The sequence below is a fragment of the Podarcis tiliguerta genome (assembly GCF_965153285.1).
Source record: "Podarcis tiliguerta genome assembly, chromosome: 6".
Classification (NCBI taxonomy): Eukaryota; Metazoa; Chordata; class Lepidosauria; order Squamata; family Lacertidae; genus Podarcis; species Podarcis tiliguerta.
The window spans coordinates 13,909,607-13,929,008 of record NC_139539.1 but is presented as its reverse complement, the minus strand read 5'-3'; the positions used below and the strand labels follow the sequence as shown (position 1 = coordinate 13,929,008).

Here is a 19,402-nt window from a genome sequence, read left to right as displayed (position 1 = left end):
CGATCCCTCTTACTGTTCTGGCTTCTGAGATTCAAAATTTTTTCTTCTTGTTTTCCCCCTCCAAAAACTAGGTGCATCTTGTGGTCTGGTGCGTCTTATAGAGCGAAAAGTACGGTATGTTGGAAGCTGCCCAGAGTGGCTGGGGCAACCCAGTCAGATGGGTAAGATAATAATAATAATAATAATAATAATAATAATAATAATAATAATGGAACAGGACACCCCTATTTTCATCAGAGAAATGTTGGCGGATATGCAAGATAGGCAGGAGGTTTGATTTTGTCTGCAGCTTGTGCAGTTGGAGCCTGTGTTGTTTACTTAATAAAAAGAAATTAGACAACTTTCTGTATGGGATTGGAAAGGAATCACAATGAAGTGTCCCCAGCCTGTTTCTTTAAGCCCACCTCATATAGAATTAAAGCTGTGACCCCAAAAATTCACAATAGGAAGAGAAGTACTGTAAAACACACGCATGCACAAAATGCACACACCCCTTATAAAATTTTACAAATGGTCGTCCAAGTCCTTTGAGTGCTCAGAGTGGCTGGGGAAACCCAGTCAGATGGGTGGGCTACAAATTTATTATTACTATCCAGTTAGTTGTGTATAACCCCACCCCACCCCCTCACCGGATGTAGCTTGATTTTGTTTTTGCAAACTTCTTCCATGGGGCAGGGGAGCTGCATTAGATTGCAGATCATCATAATATGTTAATTCTTTAAACCAAAGATGCAAGTTGAATTAGTGCTCTTGACAATAGCCACAAACAACCAGAGGCTTGGTGATTGCCTCTATTCCTGCTGAATGTTTCAGATTTGATTTAGAGACCCTCTAAAAGGCTTCAGTTCAGACGCGAAAGTGTATAAACTTCCCCCGTGGTCAATGATTGATTATCCTGCCTTGAATCCAAATACCTGAGAGTCTATAGTCTTGATATCACAGGCAGTCACTGATAAGAGTGATACATGGACACAGATATCCATATAAGTGACCTCAAGGCATTAATCAACCAGCATTCTTTCGCAAGGGTGGATCTGTGTTTGCCACAACCATATAGTTGCCATCTCTTGATGAAATCAGAGGTAACAGTCAGGCTAGTGGAGGTGGTTGATAACAACCAGTAATTATACTTGTCCTGTGTTAGCCGCCCTGAGCCCGGCTCTGGCCGGGGAGTGTGGGATATAAATTATTATTATTATTATTATTATTATTATTATTATTATTACTATTACTACTACGATGATTATTATTCAGCTGAGCATTTAGCTAACATGTCTGCTTCTCTGGAATTTCCATATGAAAAACCATAGAATTGTTGAGTTGGAAGGGACCTAAGGGTCATCTAGTCCAACCCCCTGCAACGCAGGAATCTCAGCTAAAGCATCCATGACAGATGGCCATCCAACCTCTGCTTAAAAAGCTCCCAAGGAAGGAGAGTCCACAACCTCCCAAGGGAGACCTTTCCGCTATCAAACAGCTCTTGCTGTCAGAAAGTTCTTCCTGAATTCTTTATTCAAGAAAACAGCATACAAGCAGAGAAGTCTCAATGCAAGGCTGGCCCCCAATAACACAGTTGCCAGGACGGACGATATCTGTGCCTCCTACTTCCTGCTAAGTCTCCCCTCCAGCCGGATGTCTCCCCAGCAGCCTTAAGCTACACCTGGGAGGAACCAAGCCCTTTGTTCTGCTACACGCAATGTCCTTGGAGACATGTGGGGAGGGGAACTTACTACAGTCAGAAAAGCAAGCTCTGTAGATGCTTCTGAAGCCTCTGGCCCTTCCTTCCCAGCTTCATGTCCCAAGTCTGAACTGCTTCCTGCCTCTGGCTCTTCTCTCTCACTCAAGCCTGTTGCTTCTGCAGCATCCAACTATTCTGCCCCCAATTCATCCCCTGACCTGTCCTCAGTGTCCCACCTGGGACTTCCATGGGGGGGGGGTGATTGTGGAAGAGGACCCTGAGCCTCCTCCAAACTATGAGTGCACGTAAGAAAAGAAATACATGTTAATTTTTTTCATCTAAAATACTGTCTTATTTATTTTATAGTACAGTATATTGATTATTGCCTTCATTTTATGGATCAATGGTCTCGGGAAACAGTAAAATTTGTGTTAAATTGCTGTTTTAGGGGGTGTTTTTCATCGTCTGGAACAGATCAATCCACTTTCCATTACTTTCAATGGGAAAGTCCACTTCAGGTTAAGAACGCTTCAGGTTAAGAACAGACTTCCGGAACCAATTAAGTACTTAACCTGAGGTACCACTGTATAGTGATAGGCTTAAAATATTTGTTTGAAAACTATTATGTTGCTTGAAATATTTCAGCAGTGCATCCTACACCGCCATCTCAGGCACAGATTGCTGGCCCAGCAGATCTTAGGACCTGGCTATAAAATATTATTAGAAGTGAACAGCTCCCACACCAATAAAGCCGAATGCCTTGAGGGATGACAACCAAACCAAAGGGTAGCTAGTAGAAATGTGTCCCGTTGACAATTTCATTAAGTCGGCATTTGCTCTGCAAGGAGCCATCAAACATTCTTCCAAACTGCTTCATCGTAGAAACAACTGTCCTGTTAATATCTTGTTGCTTTCCAGAACAAGTTCTCTACTTGCATTACAAAGCAATAAATATCCAGTGTTGTAGAACGGCAGCTTTCTGGCTTGAAGAGCAATGAAAAGTCCAATTTTGTCATGGTGTGTTGTGGGGTTGGGAGCAGGATTTATTGATCAAAACAGCTGTGCAACCACCATTCATTTCCTTGATCCTGAGGGACCCTTGAACTACTGAAACGAATGGAAGACATTCAGCAGTGGAAAGACTGCTGGCGTGCGGTAGATAAAATCAGGTATGTTTTATTTTCATGCTGGAAAGAGGTCTCAGGAAATATAATCACAAATCAAAATAAAGCAAGGGAGGTTCTTGGGTAGTAGAGAATGTTGAACCAATCTTTTTTTCAAAGCTAGATTTTTAAAATAGTGTTGTGTTGACTGCTATCAACAGACTATCACCTGGGCTTTGCCTTAAAGCAGGCATGTCCAAAGTCTGTTTTGGGGGCCTACTCCGGCCTGCCGGTTATTCAATCTGGCTCCCGTGGCAGTACATGTCCTGGGGTAAAATCCTAGAAAAAGCTCAACAACTTTGGGGTAAAATTGTAAAAAAAGCTCAACAACTTCAATCTTAACAATTTTGGTCAGCCCTCACGCATGTTCACTGCATTTGGCACTCTGAAAAATGTTTGGGCACCCCTGCCTTAAACTGATGCCTGATCAGAGTCTTATATTTAGCACACAAAAGATGTTAATGTTTCCTAAAGCCCATGGCAAATGAGCATCTATGGTTAGGAGGCTGGTGCCGGTCACCTCCCTTGGGCAGCTCAGAGCAGCTGCTGGAGATGCTACCACAGCTGAGGCCCGGCCCTGCGTGGTGCACCAGATATGGGGCAGGCAGAGGGCATCCTGGGCGGGAAGAACAGACCCTCCAAGTGTCCCTATTTTCCAGGGATGTCCCTGATTTAGAGAAGCAGTCCCTGTTTCTGATTGCAACCTGGAACATCCCACTTTACCTTAGGACCTCCCTATTTCCATTCAAGAAATGTTGGAGGATATGGAGTTATCTCACCCACACACACCCACAAACACACACCCCCAGCTGTCTGAAGGCAATCCTGTATAGGGAAGGGTTTTTAAAAATGTTTTATTGTGTTTCTATATATGTTGGAAGCTGCCCAGAATGGCTGGGGCAACCCAGTAAGATGCATAGCTGTCAACCGTCCCTTATTTGGTGGGAAAGTCCCTTATCCCAGCGCCGTGTCCCGCTGCTGTCCTTTATTGATGATGTTCCTTAAATTTCCCGGATTTCAAAGGAAGCAGCTCCTCTCCTCCCTCCCTACCGGCCAGGGAGGAGGGAGGCTCCAACTGTGTTGCTTGGCTGCATTGCTCACCCAAGAAGGAGTCTAAGAACGACTGGGGGGTGGAGCTTGCATGCCTTGTGCCGATCAAATCGGCCGCGTTGCCTGGGGCCTTTGCTCAGTGCTTCCCAGCGGAGAGGTGATGATGGTTTCCCTTGCTGCATCCCCTTCGTTGGGTTGCTGCGCTGTGGGAACCACCGCTTGAGGCTTCGTTTGGCTGCTGGCTGGGCTTTCTGCCTTTGGCTCGGTGGGGCTCAGAGGTTGAACACACCTGTGCTTAGAAAATCCCTTATTTTGGCTGCTGATCCCTTATTTTTGAGGCTGCTGGTCCCTTATTTTCAAATCTGTAAGTTGACAGCTATGGTAAGATGTCTGGAGTATAAGTACTAAAATTATGGAATGGGACATCCCTATTTTCATCAGGGAAATGTTGGAGGGTATGTGTGAAATTTCCCCCATCAGATGGTGTGCTTCAAGCTTTTCCTGTGACAACTATGAACTGTTCGATTTTATCAGGGAAATTGTTTGCCCTTCCCACAGTGATTTTTGTGTCACGCTAACATCCTGTACATAGGGAGGGAGCACTTGCCGGGTCACAGCGTCACACAAGCGTGTTTGTAATTCCAAAGGCCAGCATAATAACAATAATAAATCCCTCTGGAGGAGGGGAAGGAAGACCTGTAACAGGATGCTTCTGAGCCATGGGGCTGGGCACGGATGAGTAACATCGCACTTACATTATGTGCCATATGAAATCACTGCTTTAATTCTGTTTGCAGCCAGTTCTGCAAAAACATGGCTCCCATACTAAATGAGCCCAATTGCATTCAAATGTTTTTAAGACCAGTAGCTATTTTTATACATCTCATTGCACTAGAAAATGAAATAGACTTCTAGACCTTGGTTAAAAGCTGAGGTTTATTTATGACGTGGGCTCTGAAACATAAGCTTGCAGCGCGTCTCCACAGTACAGTGGTACCTCTGGATGCAAACGGGGTCCGTTCCAGAGCCCCGTTGGCCGCTTCCGCACATGCGTGTGACTTCATTTTGACTGCGCATGCGCGAGCGGCGAAACCCAGAAGTAACACGCTCTGTTACTTCCGGGTCGCCGCAGCGTGCAACCTGAAAATACTCATCCCAAAGCTACTTCAACCCGAGGTATTGTGCTTTGGTTCAGGGTTTCAGGCAGTCTGTAGCATACCCTCCAAGTGTTCTGATTTTCCAGAAACAGTGCTTGAATTACGAAAGCCACCCCGGCTTCTGATTTGATCCCAGAATATCCCTATTTCCCCTGCCACTGCTGCTGCCGCCAAGCTTCAATCAGCCTTCACCCAGCCTGCCCAAGGTAGATCCCAGTCTTTCTTCTTCCCAGCAACTCTTGCTAAAAACTCTCTTTTCCTGTCACCTCACAACCAGTTGCACTGGCAAGCTCTCCACAGCCCTCTGTTGTTTCTTATTGGCCTTAGCTTGGCCAGGTCGCTTTGCGTAGGCTAGCCAAGAAATACCTGTGCAGCTTGTATTTCTCCCTTCGCATTCCAAATAATGAAAACCCTACCATTTCTTAAATTCTAGGGTTCAGGGGGGTCTCCCCAAATCGTTCCTCTGAGAATACAGAAACTACTGGCCCAGTTTCGCCTGATAGGCAAACTTCCGAGTTTGTTCCTACAGGAAATGGCGACGGGACACTGTAATTAACTTCACCAGCAATGGCCAATCATTTAGGAAACAAGGAAAACCCAAATCATTCTAAGAATCTGGTTTTGCAACCTCTCCTCTGCAAAACCAAGCAGTAAAATAAATGGGTGTGATAAAGCTGCCACGAGATGGAAGGAATAAAATATATTGCTTTCCTTCTGAATAGAATAAGGAGCATGGTGCCTAGTTGTAAATGGTATTTTCTATTTCATTTAATATACTATGATTTAAGGCTCCAGTTCATCTCCTAGTTAAGGCCCGAAACTTCAAAGGTTTTTTTGGGGGGTGAGGAAAAATTTTTAAGGCAAAGTTGCTTCTGTGATATTATCATCATCACTATTCCACCAGTTTGCACAGTGCTTTACTGCACCAGTTCCTTGGGATACAGGATCTGGCCATGGTGTCACATGCCTTTGCTACATCTATGTGATGTGTTCGGAAGTTTCAGCTGATCCAGAATCCTGCAGCCAGAATGGAGACTGGGGCCAATTACAGAGAGCATGTTACTCCCTTGTTGAAACAGCTTCACTAGCTACAGACCCATTTCCAGGCACAATTTGAAATGCTGGTTAGACCACAGTGCCTCTTGGGCTTGCCAATCGGAAGGTCGCCGGTTCGAATCCCCATGACGGGGTGAGCTCCCGTTGCTCTGTCCCAGCTCCTGCCAACCTAGCAGTTCGAAAGCACACCAGTGCAAATAGATAAATAGGTACCGCTACAGCGGGAAGGTAAACAGCGTTTCCACGTGCTTTGGTTTCCGTCATGGTGTCCTGTTGCGCCAGAAGCGGTTTATGAGTAGGAAAATGAGAGTACCCGAAACGTGGGTGTATAAAAAAGCACTGCAAAAGTCTATGTAAGCGCTTGCGCAGCATTGTTCTGGGTCCCTTCTTCCTCCTGCGTGTGGTAAGTGGGGACCCTGTTGCAACAGTTTAATAAAGATCTGGCTTACTAGTTGCTTTGCTTCTCAATATTCTCTGGTTGGCCTGTTATTTTCTTCTACCAATAGGTGGTTGTTGTTGTTTAGTCGTGTCCGACTCTACGTGACCCCATGGACCAGAGCACGCCAGGCACTCCTGTCTTCCACTGCCTCCCGCAGTTTGGTCAAACCCATGCTGGTAGCTTTGAGAACACTGTCCAACCATCTGGTCCTCTGTCGTCCCCTTCTCCTTGTGCCCTCCATCTTTCCCAACATCAGGGTCTTTTCCAGGGAGTCTTCTCTTCTCATGAGGTGGCCAAAGTATTGGAGCCTCAGCCTCAGGATCTGTCCTTCCAGTGAGCACTCAGGGCTGATTTCCTTCAGAATGGATAGGTTTGATCTTCTTGCAGTCCATGGGACTCTCAAGAGTCTCCTCCAGCACCATAATTCAAAAGCATCAATTCTTTGGCGATCAGCCTTCTTGATGGTCCAGCTCTCACTTCCATACATCACTACTGGGAAAACCATCCACTTAAGGACTCTCTATAAGGGCTCTTGGATACCCCATAAGGGAAAAGGAGCAGTTTTTAATAATAATAAAATAAAATAAAATAAAATAATAATGGCATGGGACGCCTCCCTTTTGTCGAGAGCATGTAACAAAACCCAAAGTGTGCAATGCTTATGCTCATTTACTCGAATGCCAGCTGGACCCCCTACTGCTTTCTCCCGAGTAAGCCCTCTGCGCCTCTTCCCCGCCCGGCTCCTTGCGCGCTTCCTCCGCGGCGCGTGCGCCCTCGCCTCCTCCCGGCTCCCTTTTTAAGCCCCGCCCAGCATGACGCGCGCCGTTCCTTTCGCCTCCCCGAGCGCTGGGTTTGCCTCTTGCTGCCGCCTCCCCCCCCCCACTCCGCCCGTGCCGGCTGGAGACGTCAGCTTGCAGCTTCCCTCTCCGCCCTCCCCCTTTGCCATTGCTGCATCGTCCTCCCCGCCTCCTTGCCAGGGAGGGAAGCAGCAGCAGCAGCAGCGTCGGCGAGCGAGCGAGCGAGTGTGCGCGTTGGGGGCGCGCGCGGCGGCTTATTCCCCTCGCTGTGTGCAACAGCCTCCGGTGGGTGCTGCCGCCTCTCGCTCCCTCCGCCCAAGAACCGGAGGAGCCGCCGCCACCACCTCCCTCCTCCGCGCTTATTTCCCTTCCCTTCCCAGGCTCCTCTAAGCAAGGAGCTCTTACCCAACCAGCCGCGGGTGCGTCCCTGGCGTGTGTGCATTCTTCTCCTTCCCTCCGCCTCCAAATCGCAACCTTATATAAATATATACATATATATATCTCATATAATATATATATATATTGCTGTTCCCTCTCCAACCCTGCTTGGTGCCTCCACCGCCCAGGAGGAGGAGCGGCAGCAGCAGCAGCGGCAACAACATGGCGAAAACCGAGCAGGTCCTGAGTCTGGAACCGCAGCACGAGCTGAAATTCAAAGGTAAGGAGGGCGCGGGGAGGGGGCGGCCGCCCATGCAGCAGCCATGCGACGCTTCCTCGCCTTCCCCTTCCTTCCCCCCGCCGGTTTCTTTCCCCTATTTTATTACTATTATTATTCATTTTCTGAAACGGAAAGGCAAGGTGGCCCCTCCGGCGGCGCGCTCTGCTGCAGCCGCTTTGCCAGAAAGGGCTCAGCTCCAGCGGCAGCCATTTTCCGGGGGCCGCCGGGGTTGGGCAGAAGCGGCGGCGGCGGCCGCGCTCAGCTCGCAGGGCTTGCTGAAATGCCCTTCGTGGTCGAGGAAGGGAACCGCGCGCGGCGGGCGCGCCTTCGCCTCCTCGGGGTCCCCAGGGCGCCGGCATCGCCCGGCTGCTGCTGCTGCGCAATCCTCCCTCGCTCGGGGCGCTGGGGATGCGAAGGGAGCCCTCGAAGCGTTTCTCTCCTTCGGGTGCAAAGGAAGGCGGAGAGAGGGGTGTTTTTCTTGTTGCATTTGCGCTTTCCCCCTGCGCTCGGGCCTGCTCGGGCCCTGGCGCTGCTCCTCCGCTTCGATCCCTGGATGCCCGGGGAAGAAAAACCTTTGCCGGGCGCAGCAGCCTTTCAGAAGCGGGAGCAGCCAAGAGGGATCGATCGCACCAAGAGGGATCAGAATGGGATATATTCCCCCAGTTTTGAGCCTGTAGATGCTCCGCTGTTCAATGGGGGAGCATCTCTCGATCCTTGGTTTGGGCGGGGGCCTACGAATCCCTCGTTGACGGCGGCAATGACGGGGCTGATCTGCGTTTGCAGAAAGGCACAGAATACCCGTCTCGGGAAACTTGACAGGCTCCCCGATTCTTACGAAAAACAAACATTTGCAAACTTGTAAATGCAATTACGGTTGTTGCACAATCGCGCGCTGGTGGGGGTCGGGACAGCGAGGTCGGCTCCCCAGGGAAGCGTGTGCTGTGGATGTGAAGAAAAAGCACAGCAGCAACAAATAGCGCTTCATGACGTGTCACACTTGTAAGGTAGCTGGCTAGCGCTGATCGACCTGATCCCAATTAGGTTCACTCGGAAATAAGTCCCATTGAGTTCAGTAGGAATCAAGCAAGCATGCTCTGGGAGCTGTGAAGAAGCTTCTTACAGGGAGGAGAGTTTGCTAGAGCATATTACATTTTGCATGCATGTTCAGTATTTGTCACCTTCAGGGAGAAACTTCTGCCTGAAACCCTGGGGATCTCCCAGTCATTGTAGACAGTACTAAACTTGATGGACTGGTGGCTTGATTCAGTATAAGGAAGCCTCTTCTGTTCCTTCTCCTACAGGTTTGTAGACAGTCCCTGTTTTCCTCTTGGCAGCTGTAAGGTCAGAAGAAGGTGCGCTTTCAGAATCTCTTGGGGAGGCACCGCATTGGTCCTGCGTTGCAAGATGTTCTCATAATGGCAGTGCAGTTATTGATGGACTCCATAAAGTTTAATTTATAAACTGCTTTATATATATATAAATATATATATATACACACACACACACACACACACATATATTTACACACACACCCTCTTCAGTGATTGGCATAAAATATAATTAAAATTCATATAATTGCAATAATCAAATAAAACTTTTTTTAAAGAAACTGTAGGCCATAGACAAAAAGTGAACAGTGCACCAAAAGAAAAAAGAAAAAAGTTCTATGAGTTAGGAATCAGAAGCCATGAAAGCTTGGGATAAACTTAAGTGCCTTTAAGAAGCATTTAAAGCTGGCTACTGACTCTGTTCACTTCTTGACCCACACAAGTGAGGGCATTCCAAAGTCTAGGTGGCACCACAGAGAATATGGCCCTGTGCTTTCACCAAACAGCCTGCTGCAAACTTGTCTGCTTATGCCTGTGTTGCAGGCAGAGACAAAAGCACAGCAAATACCATTCGAAGCCCTTGCACACACTTGAGGTTAATATACATTAGAAGTGAGCCGGAAGAGAAAACAAATATTGCCGTGGAGACTAGCAGTTACGTTAACGTAAGCAGGGTGATTCTCTCTGATGGTTCAAGTTGCTAGTTCCTTGGGTAAGTACAGAGACCTGTGAATAGGGCTGCTAAGTTGTTCCTTCTGCTTGTCCCGCTCCTGTGCTTTTTAGAAGCTCACATGCAGAAGTTGAAACAGGGCAAAGGTCTTCCTGACATGGAGGTAAAGTGAACAGCTGCGTCTGGTTCAAGGCTGAGTGACGTGTGGCCTTCCAGATGCAGTTGGACCACATCTGTCCTTGACAAGGCAGCATAGGCTTGCACATAGCTGTTTGCATGCCAGCCTTTGGCAATGAATAATTGCTGCGGGATGATAATGTCACAGAATATTTTGTAAATTGGAAGATAATTTTCTTCCACCCTGTTGATAGGCAACCATTGTCAGCAGGTTGTAGAACAGCTGTTAGCTCTTATTGGAAATGATTGCAGGCTGGTATTTCCAGAGCTGGTGGTGAGGCTGTGATTTTCCTGTTTGGGCAGACTGGAGTGGTTATTACTTTGAGAACACCTGAGTTCCGGTCGTATGACTGAAGATTCCTGCCTCTTCTTTTCCTGGGTTGTAGGAGACATTGTATTCCAGGTGCAGCATCCTTAGTTGTACATCCCCAAACTTCTTGTGTTACCTTTGCTTAATATGCAGTGTTCCTCATCAAAGAATAACGCACCATGTAGCAGTTCCAGGTTTACTAGGCTCTCATTCATCCTGAAAAACGGAGGAGGCAGGCTCTCCTGAGACACGTGTTCTTTATTGAAAATTGTCATGTTCTACCATAGTATGATGAGCTAGTTTGCCGAATGTTCCGTAAGTTCAGTGGGAGCACACTAACTTATTTTCAATTGCACATGACTGACTGAAACCTGCATGATGGGAGGAGAGAGAGGAGAAAATTGGCACAGCCTTTGATCTTTTGGCATATCCTCTTCATCTTTTCTCCAAGTGGGTTTTTACTAGAATTGGAAAAAGCTTGGATTATGCAATTGTTTGCTATTTTTATTAGGACAGTTTATCATATGGCTGCAGTTTCTCTTTGCTCCCTTCCATTGAAATCACTGGCTAAATGTCTTTCTGCTTAATCAAGAGCAAGCATTAAGCTGTCGGGTACCAAGACCTAAAGTTTATTCCATGCACGCAGTGGAGATGGAAGAATGTTAACTAGAAAAAAACCCGGGAGATGATTCAGCAGGGATTGGAGCTTCTTTCTGCTAATTCTGATGTGCAACTATCAGAACAGCACAAGATCCTCTTCCTGTTCTTGTAGATGAAACATGCCCCAAATGGAATTAGATAGGCAATAAACAAAAATCTGTGGTGAAGCTATTTTAACCAACTTTCTTTCCTGTTCATAAACAGGTTAGGACAGTGGTTCTCATGGGTTGTGACAGGAGATGATGGGAAGTGTAGCAGGAAGATTCAGTAAAACATTTAAACATTTCAGTGTGGTATAGTATAGTATCAAAATATTTTTTTTATTTGGATATGGATGGATACCTTTTCGAAACCAAGCACTGCTGGGAGTTGTTTCTTTTTGTTTTCCAATCTTATCAATAAAAACATTCGGTGTGGCTGGAGCAAATCTTTATTTTGAAAGTGTGGCCCAGAGAGTTAGACCATTGGTCCGTTTAGCTCAGCATTGTTAAACTGTTTGGGCAGGATCTTTCCACGGTTTCAGAATGAGGGCTGTCTCAGCTGTACCTGGAACTGCTGTGGATGGTACCTGAGGTTTTCTGCATGCTGAACATGAATTTTCCATTACTTTCCAGCACTACTTCCTTTGAAATGCATCCTTTAGGTCAGATTTGCTTTTTGCTTTTCATTTAATGGCACAATCTTTTTCTACTGAGAGCATGTTCACTTCTATAGCTAGCTTAAGAGAGACATTCCGGTGGGTTGTGGCTATAGAAGACTTAAATTTCTTGGGGTTCTACAGTTGGCGGGGTCAATACTTGTGGAACACAAATACCTGTTTTGAGTGGATATGTTAACCTCACTGTCTGGAGATTTAGCTCATTGCCTTCAAAAAAAGGGGGGGACTTTAAACATTCAACCTGGGATTTTATATATATATATATATTGCCAACAGCCTTTTCTTTCCCAGATCAAGCATGATGTTTCAGAAATAGCTTGAGGCTTAGCAGTGCTCCTTCCAAGCTATCGCTTGTCATTGAATGTAGAACTGAAACGAGTACTAAAATTTTCTGCTTAGCAGAGAAAGTGAGCATGGCTCTTTCTACCTCCCATCAGTTTCACAAAGCAAAAATGTCTGCACTAGGGTTTCCCAAACTTGGGTCTCCAGTTGCTTTTGGACTACAATTCCCATCATCCCTGACCACTGGTTCTGCTAGCTAGTGATGATGGGAGTTTTAGTCCAAAAAAACAGCTGGAGACCCTCCTTGACTAAACTTCCCTGGGTGAACGAGAATAAGCAGAGTCTTGAGTGTTGCATTTTTAGCAGGGTCGTCTAATCAGTAGTAGTGGTTGGGTTTTTTAATCCTTCCCCCTGATGTTAAAGGTAAACCAACCATTGATGATGAGTTGGCGGGGGGGGGGGTGGAATCCTGCACAAAGGATAAATGGGTGTACTATTCCTTCCACTTTATACCTTGAGGAATATCAAGTAGCAAAGCTTCTCCTGCTTCCTAACACTTCAGGCCAGAGATTGCATATTGGAACGCTCCTCCTGTGAATGTTGTAAGACTGGGTCATCCTACGCTTCTCCCTGGCATACCTGTGTTTAGGGAGTTTTTTGATGGGGAGGGCAGAGCATTCGAAATTCCTCCCTCACCCACAGCTCAAAGTATTACAGCCCCAGAAAAGCTATACCATCTGATTCTCCAGAATGTATAAAGTGGCCCTCAGTCTGCTGGGTGTCAGGATATGTAGCAATTTAACTATAGATTAAGAGTAGTATTTGGCTACACCCAGAAATTAGTTAAAGATTAAGGGTAGTTTCTGACTAAGTCAGATTGAGTAAGCCCATTGAGCTCAGTGAAGTTAGTTGGAGCTCTCATGAGTCAATCGATTTAATGGGCTCTACTTTACTCACAGGGGATGCGGGTGGCGCTGTGGGTTAGCCCACAGAGCCTAGGACTTGCCGATCAGAAGGTCGGCGGTTCGAATCCCCGCGACAGGGTGAGCTCCTGTTGCTCGGTCCCAGCTCCTGCCAACCTAGCAGTTCGAAAGCACGTCAAAGTGCAAGTAGATAAATAGGTACCACTCCGGCGGGAAGGTAAACGGCGTTTCCATGCGCTGCTCTGGTTCGCCAGAAGCGGCTTAGTCAGGCTGGCCACATGACCCGGAAGCTGTACGCCAGCTCCCTCTGCCAATAAAGTGAGATGAGCGCCGCAACCCCAGAGTCGGTCACGATTGGGCCTAATGGTCAGGGGTCCCTTTACCTTTTTACTTTACTCTTAACACCCAGATTTCATCAGCAGCCTTTAAGGAAGGTTGTAACTCTGCTCATGGAACATGGGCATGGTGCTTTACAAAGAATGAGAGCTCTGAGTCCCTGCCCCAAGGGGCTAGCAATCTAGATTAGAGCAAGGTGGTGCCATGCTGGTGTTCTTGGACTATGGCCTTGCTGGCTAGGACTAATGAAAGTCACAGTCCAACATCCTCTGCATTGCCCCACCATGGCCGCCTCTGATCTAGAAAGTGACATAAGGGAGATAACGGAAAGAAAATTGCAGCCGAGTTTAAAAGGAGACTAGTACATTATTATTTCAGATACACTTGCTACTTTAACGACAACATCCATTCAGCATGGCCATGTGATTCTGGAGTTGGCGGAGGCTCATGGGCTTTGTAGTCCAGAGCACTTAGGTTGCAGTAGGGTATTTCAGTTGCAGAATTCAGAAAATTGCAGTGTTCCGAAGAGGCCATTCTCTTGGATAAACTTAATTTTTAGGAGGTTTTCTTGATGTGATTGCATTTTAGTAAATATGGTAGAGAGTACAAAAAAGATTTTTTAAAAGTCTAGCAGAGTAAAACTTGCAGAAAATACAACTGAAGCAGCTAGCTCTGATTTGTCATACAAAATTGTAAACAAATATGTAGTATTTGTGGCCGGGGCAACCCAGCCTGATGGGCAGGGTATAAATAATGAAATTATTAGCATTAGTATCTGGGTTTCAGAGGTGCTGGAAGAAATTACCTTTAGGTTAGATCTACTGTTCTTCTCTTAAAATGATTTGATTAATCATTTACATCAGTATGCCAAAAAGGCTTTTGTGAAAGTTTTGGTTTATTATTTTTTAAGTAAGCGTCCATAACTATTTCTTGGGAGAAATAGGGCAGCAGCCAGGGTGCAGTTTCTGGTTTGACTATGGCATGACTCCAGAATCGAACCTTTTGAGATGCCTTTGATTTTGACCACAAAGAAATACAGCCAAGTGAAAGTTTTACAACCTCCTTTGTAGATAATTTAGATTCATGTGACCGGGGACTTGTTAAGATTTGGTTGGCTTCTAACATAAAATTGCATGGCCATTTATTTGAATTTTATTTGTTTATAAAATATTTATATAGCCCCCATCTCATATATTTTTTATCATGTCACCTTCAGCTTTGCATCTATTGATCTGAATTTGGGCAGGTTTAATCTACCCAGGCTCGTTTGTCACTTGGGGTTCACATCTTTTGTTGCCAGGTATGTTAAATGGTCACCAGCAGGAGATGCAGTACAAACGTTACATTATACTCTATAGCTTCTTCCCAAGCTAAGGTCTTTCTGATAATAGCGTGCAAGCATTTTACGGGTGTTTACCCCCAATTTTCTGTTTGCGTGCTTCAGATTTTGCCTGCATATGACTGTGGTTGGGTCCACCCCCAAATCTGCCAAACCCAGAGAGTACTGTTTGGATGGGTGGTTGGTTGGATAGATATAACATCATTGAAGAAGCAGAGTGTGTTCACAGACACGTCCAACCTGGCTTGGCAACATCAAACAATAGTCTAATGTTACAGCTGCAATGCTCTGGGGATGGGAGTGTTCAGCATTTTCCTTGTCCCTCTCTTTGGGTTGTGATCTGCTTACTTGACCATTTTAATTTGGGGTAGTTTTTTGCATTTTTGTCCTGAATGAAAGCAGGAAAGGGCTGAGAAGTCACCCCACCCATGGAGTGTGAATGTCTATGGAGTCTGTGTGTGGGATTCTTTGGCAAAGGAAAATCAGTAATTGGTTTTTGTCAGTTTTGGGGTGAGTAATGCTGTTTGAATTGATTCTGTCTGTGGTTGCGGGCAGGCTGTTGGGGGTGGGGCAGACACCAGATTTGTGCAACCCAAATAATGGCTCTGGGGGTAGGCCAACATGCAAACTGGTGGGAGATGGGCTGGAATCCGTAACTAGCTGTGCTCCATGAACCATGCACTGGAGTGAGGACATTAGAATTATTAAAGATTTGGGATTTTAACAGCCCAGCTTAGTTCGGTGCAGAGGGGGTCATGTTTTTGTTGCTGTTGGTAAACAGTTGGGAATTAGAAACCCCATGTCTGTCTCCTGCAAACCATCCAGCAATCTGTCAGTACAGTATCCTGTAGAATTCTAACAGTTATATTTTATCTGCACAATCAGAATGAATTTCTGGAACAAAATTGCTTTTTCTGTGCAGCCTGAGAACAGGAGCAGTCACCATTAAGGAAAAGAGGTCGGAATAGGCCAATACATATGTGGATTGTCCCTGGGATCAAGTGACTTTTCTTCTTTAAGTTCTCAGATTTCTTAACCTGGCTCAAAGTTGTCATCTGAACTATCCAGATGTTTAAGTGAGAATCAATCACAGTCAGTCCATCATTTGAAAAATAAGGCTTTAGAGCCTTCTTGCCCCAAAATCGCAGCTAGACATTCTGTTTTGGCAGCTGCAACCTTGGTTTTAGGAGCCATTTGGTGCCTAGGTTAGATATCTTGAGTTTCTAACTCTGCTTTTGCCCTCCCTGGTTCCACATCTTTGGGTAAAATGTCTAAATACCCAGTGAGTGCGGTTCATTTCCTCTGGAATCATCCTGTCGATTTCAGTGGTTGTGTTCCAAAACAAACAGTTCTGAATACTGCAACATCACTTGCTTCTCATTTAATTTGGCCGGGTCTAATACAAAGGTTTTGCGTAGAACGTGCTAGAACAGTCTTTGAGTGCCAAATGCCATGCCAGAAGCTTGTCTTCTAATGAGGCAATACGGAAAAAGTTGCAGTTTGTTCTCTCACCAACTGCTTCTTCCTACCTGAGATTGACAAGAAATCTTCTGTTGCTTACCATGAATATTCAAAATCAAATATATATTGTCAGATAATGGGATTGTCACAGAAACGACAAAACGTTGAAGACATTTTTTGTCCTTAATGTTTTTTAAAAGGCACAATTGTCTGCTTTGGGGAATTGCAGCTGTGTCATCCTTCAGAAATTAGATTGTGTAGCAGAATCTTAAGATTGGATTCAGACAACAGGTATGTCATACAGCTGATAAGTTCTGCTCAGTTGACAGAAGCCTTATTGTGTATGTGATGCACTCTCTGATAGCCACATCAAGTATTTTTTTTGTGCTATCACTTTGAGCCCCCTGATTTTTTCCTCGAACACATGCGGTTTGTGCAACAAGAATTTGCTGGAGGACTCTAGTGCCCCTGCCATAAATTAGACTTCGTTTTAAACTTCTTGGAAACAATTACACACTTAACAGCATGTTCCTGGTTGCAGTTCTGTTTTATTATGGGGAAGGCGGGAAAGCTGAAATTTGAATACCATAAAAACACTCTTCATAATTTCCAGTTTCTGCAGGGCTTGAAAGCCTAAGTAGGCCAGCTTTCTGTGCTCAGAGGATGTTTATAGCAACATCTTAAATGCTTTTCAAAGAGGTGTTTATGGTAGAAACAACAGTGTAGTTCTAGGTACAGTGGTGCCTTGCAAGACGAAAAGAATCCGTTCCATGAGTCTCTTCGCCTAGCGGTTTTTTCGTCTTGCGAAGCAACCCCATTAGTGGATTAGCGCTATTAGCGGTTTAGCGGCTATTAGCGGCTATTAAAGGCTTAAGGGATTAGCGGATTAGCTGCTAAAAGGCTATTAGCAGCTTAGTGCCTTAGAAAAAGGGGGTGGGGAGCGAAAAAAAAATCGCAGCAACTCGCAAGACATTTTCGTCTTGCGAAGCAAGCCCATAGGAAATTCGTTTTGCGAAGCACCTCCAAAACGGAAAACCCTTTCGTCTAGCGGGTTTTCCGTCTTGCGAGGCATTCGTCTTGCGGGGCACCACTGTAGTTCTCCAGCTTTGTGAAAGGAAGAAGCTAGCGCCTAATTCTTGTGATTACATGTGGATAGGCTTGAAAGCGTTCGGGGCAATAGGTAGTGTGACAGTTTAGAAGCATGCAGTGGGATGAAATAACATTTCTAGTTATCGGAGGGAGGGCTTGAGTGCCCCATTTATAAAATCTCATTGGTCTGGTGAATACATAAATTCGGCTGCAGCTGAATGTATGAAGATGCAGAAAGTTGCAAAAAGTTGCAGAATCAGGATCTTAACAGTACAGTGGTACCTTGGTTTAAAAACAGTCTGGTTTGCATACGTTTTGGATTACAACCCAAACCTCCTCCTCCTCCTCCTCCATCTTCTTCTTTGGATTACGAACAATTTTATTTTATTTTATTTTGGAGGCCCCATTGGTGAAAGTGCACCTTGGGTTACAACCTGTTTTGGTTTACAAACAGGCCTCCGGAACGAATTATGGTTGTAAACCAAGGTACCACTGTATAGGGCTTGTTTCTTTCCTTGTAAGAGAGTTCAGCCATCTCTGATTGCATGTGCAGTCTCAATTATATTTTATGCACAACTCAAATCTGCCTTCCATAAGTATCATGTTGGAATGTAGACACTGACACCCTGTTTGCAAGTGTGTCAAACTTTCAAAGAGTGCACAGTTTCTTAATCGTGAAGACATAACTCTATTTTATTTTATTAAAAATATTCATAAAAGATAACAAGGTAGTTTACAACAACAGCACATAGAACCGTAAAATTTTGAAACTATATAAACAGTTAAAAACAGACACCTGTTAACTTTTTTGGAAATATATTTTCTGAATTGCCTGCATAAACCTGACATAATGGAAAAGTTTTCAGCAGGAGTTTAAAAGCTGGATTTTAATTTGGTTGTTGGCCAACTTGGGGTCCAGTGTTGGGACAGGAAGGTTAATAGTAAAATATGAAAAGCGAGCCTCATGCACTCTTAAGAAGTGACATCCTGGATATTAGACAGAGTTCCGACTTGCTCCCAGCAATAAACAACTATAGCCTAGGCCAGGGTTTCCTAAAGCTGGGTCTCCAGCTGCTTTTGGACTACAATTCCCACCATCCCTGACCATTGGTCCTGCTAGCTAGGGATGATGGGAGTTGTAGTCCAAAAAAGATCTGGAGACCCAAGTTTGGGAAACCCTGACCTGGGGTGTCCAACACAAAACTAGATTGTGGGCCCTTCTCTGCCATCTACCCACCTTGCCTTGCATGCTTGGCTAATGAAGCCCCTCGTTCCAAAGGGGAGGAAGTATCTTAATGCAAGCCACCACCGTAGATTTCACTAATACGAATTGCAGCTTGCCTGAATACCTATCATTCATTCAGAGGTGGTGTTGGGATACTGCCAGGGAGACAAAGTCCATCATGACTCCACGTCTTCTCCGGACGTCCATCGATTTCCCGTAGACACGCAGTATTAGCAATTAGCGACACGAGCTCCAGAAATAGCTTGCCACATTCCAGAGCCGATGCACGCTCTATCAGCAGATAATGCACAGCGAAAGATGCACGCAGGAGAGCATATTTACAAGTTTATTCAGCGTTGGTCAGAACAAAGAAAAACATGACTGCCTGCTTCAATGAGAGAGAGAGACGAAAGCAAAGACACAACAGAAACATCCTGTGAAACAGGAAATACGCAGGCTGTGACACAAACATCCTGCTCCCTTTTAAGGTGGAACGGAAATATCCTAACAGTATGCACTTAATGGGGAATTGTTGAAACTTGTAACCTCATTTGGTTAAAGCTTCTAATGGTGCTACAACTAGCAGAAAATCTTGGTGACAGTATTGCTTGATCCACTGCTGGGCAGCCATTTTCTGGTCTGCATATCTGGTTGTGTTACCTTTTCACCACCAGTTCTCATGTCTCAGGGTGCCGTGATCTGGGCTGTTTGTGCCTCCCATGCCTCAAGCTGGCTGTCCATGCCTTAGCGCAGGGAACCGTCTAACAAACACGCCTGCATCAGCAGTAAAGTGTTAAGAATCCTCAAGCCCAAGTAGCAGTGCAAAGTCTTCTTTTGCATTCTGAAAGTGCAGCTCATAGGGGCTTAATAAAATTACCCGGATGCCCGTCTGCAGTTAGCTCCTGTGTAGATAATGTTAGTAGATCACATTGAAGTCCTAGCTGGG

The 19,402-nt window shown here is 45.5% G+C and overlaps 1 protein-coding gene and 1 long non-coding RNA gene across 2 annotated transcripts in view; both read left to right on the top strand.

Moving 5' to 3' along the window:
* The window catches only part of LOC310680462, a 253,575-nt gene that overhangs the window by 170,280 nt on the left and 63,893 nt on the right, over window positions 1–19,402 (top strand). The window lies entirely within an intron of this gene.
* VAPB (VAMP associated protein B and C) overlaps window positions 7,513–19,402 on the top strand; it is a 43,203-nt gene continuing 31,313 nt past the window's right edge. The window contains exon 1 of the mRNA XM_083447121.1: window positions 7,513–7,998. Within this exon, the coding sequence (XP_083303247.1) occupies window positions 7,941–7,998 (58 nt within the window). The 5' untranslated portion in view covers window positions 7,513–7,940. The remainder of the gene's footprint in view (window positions 7,999–19,402) is intronic.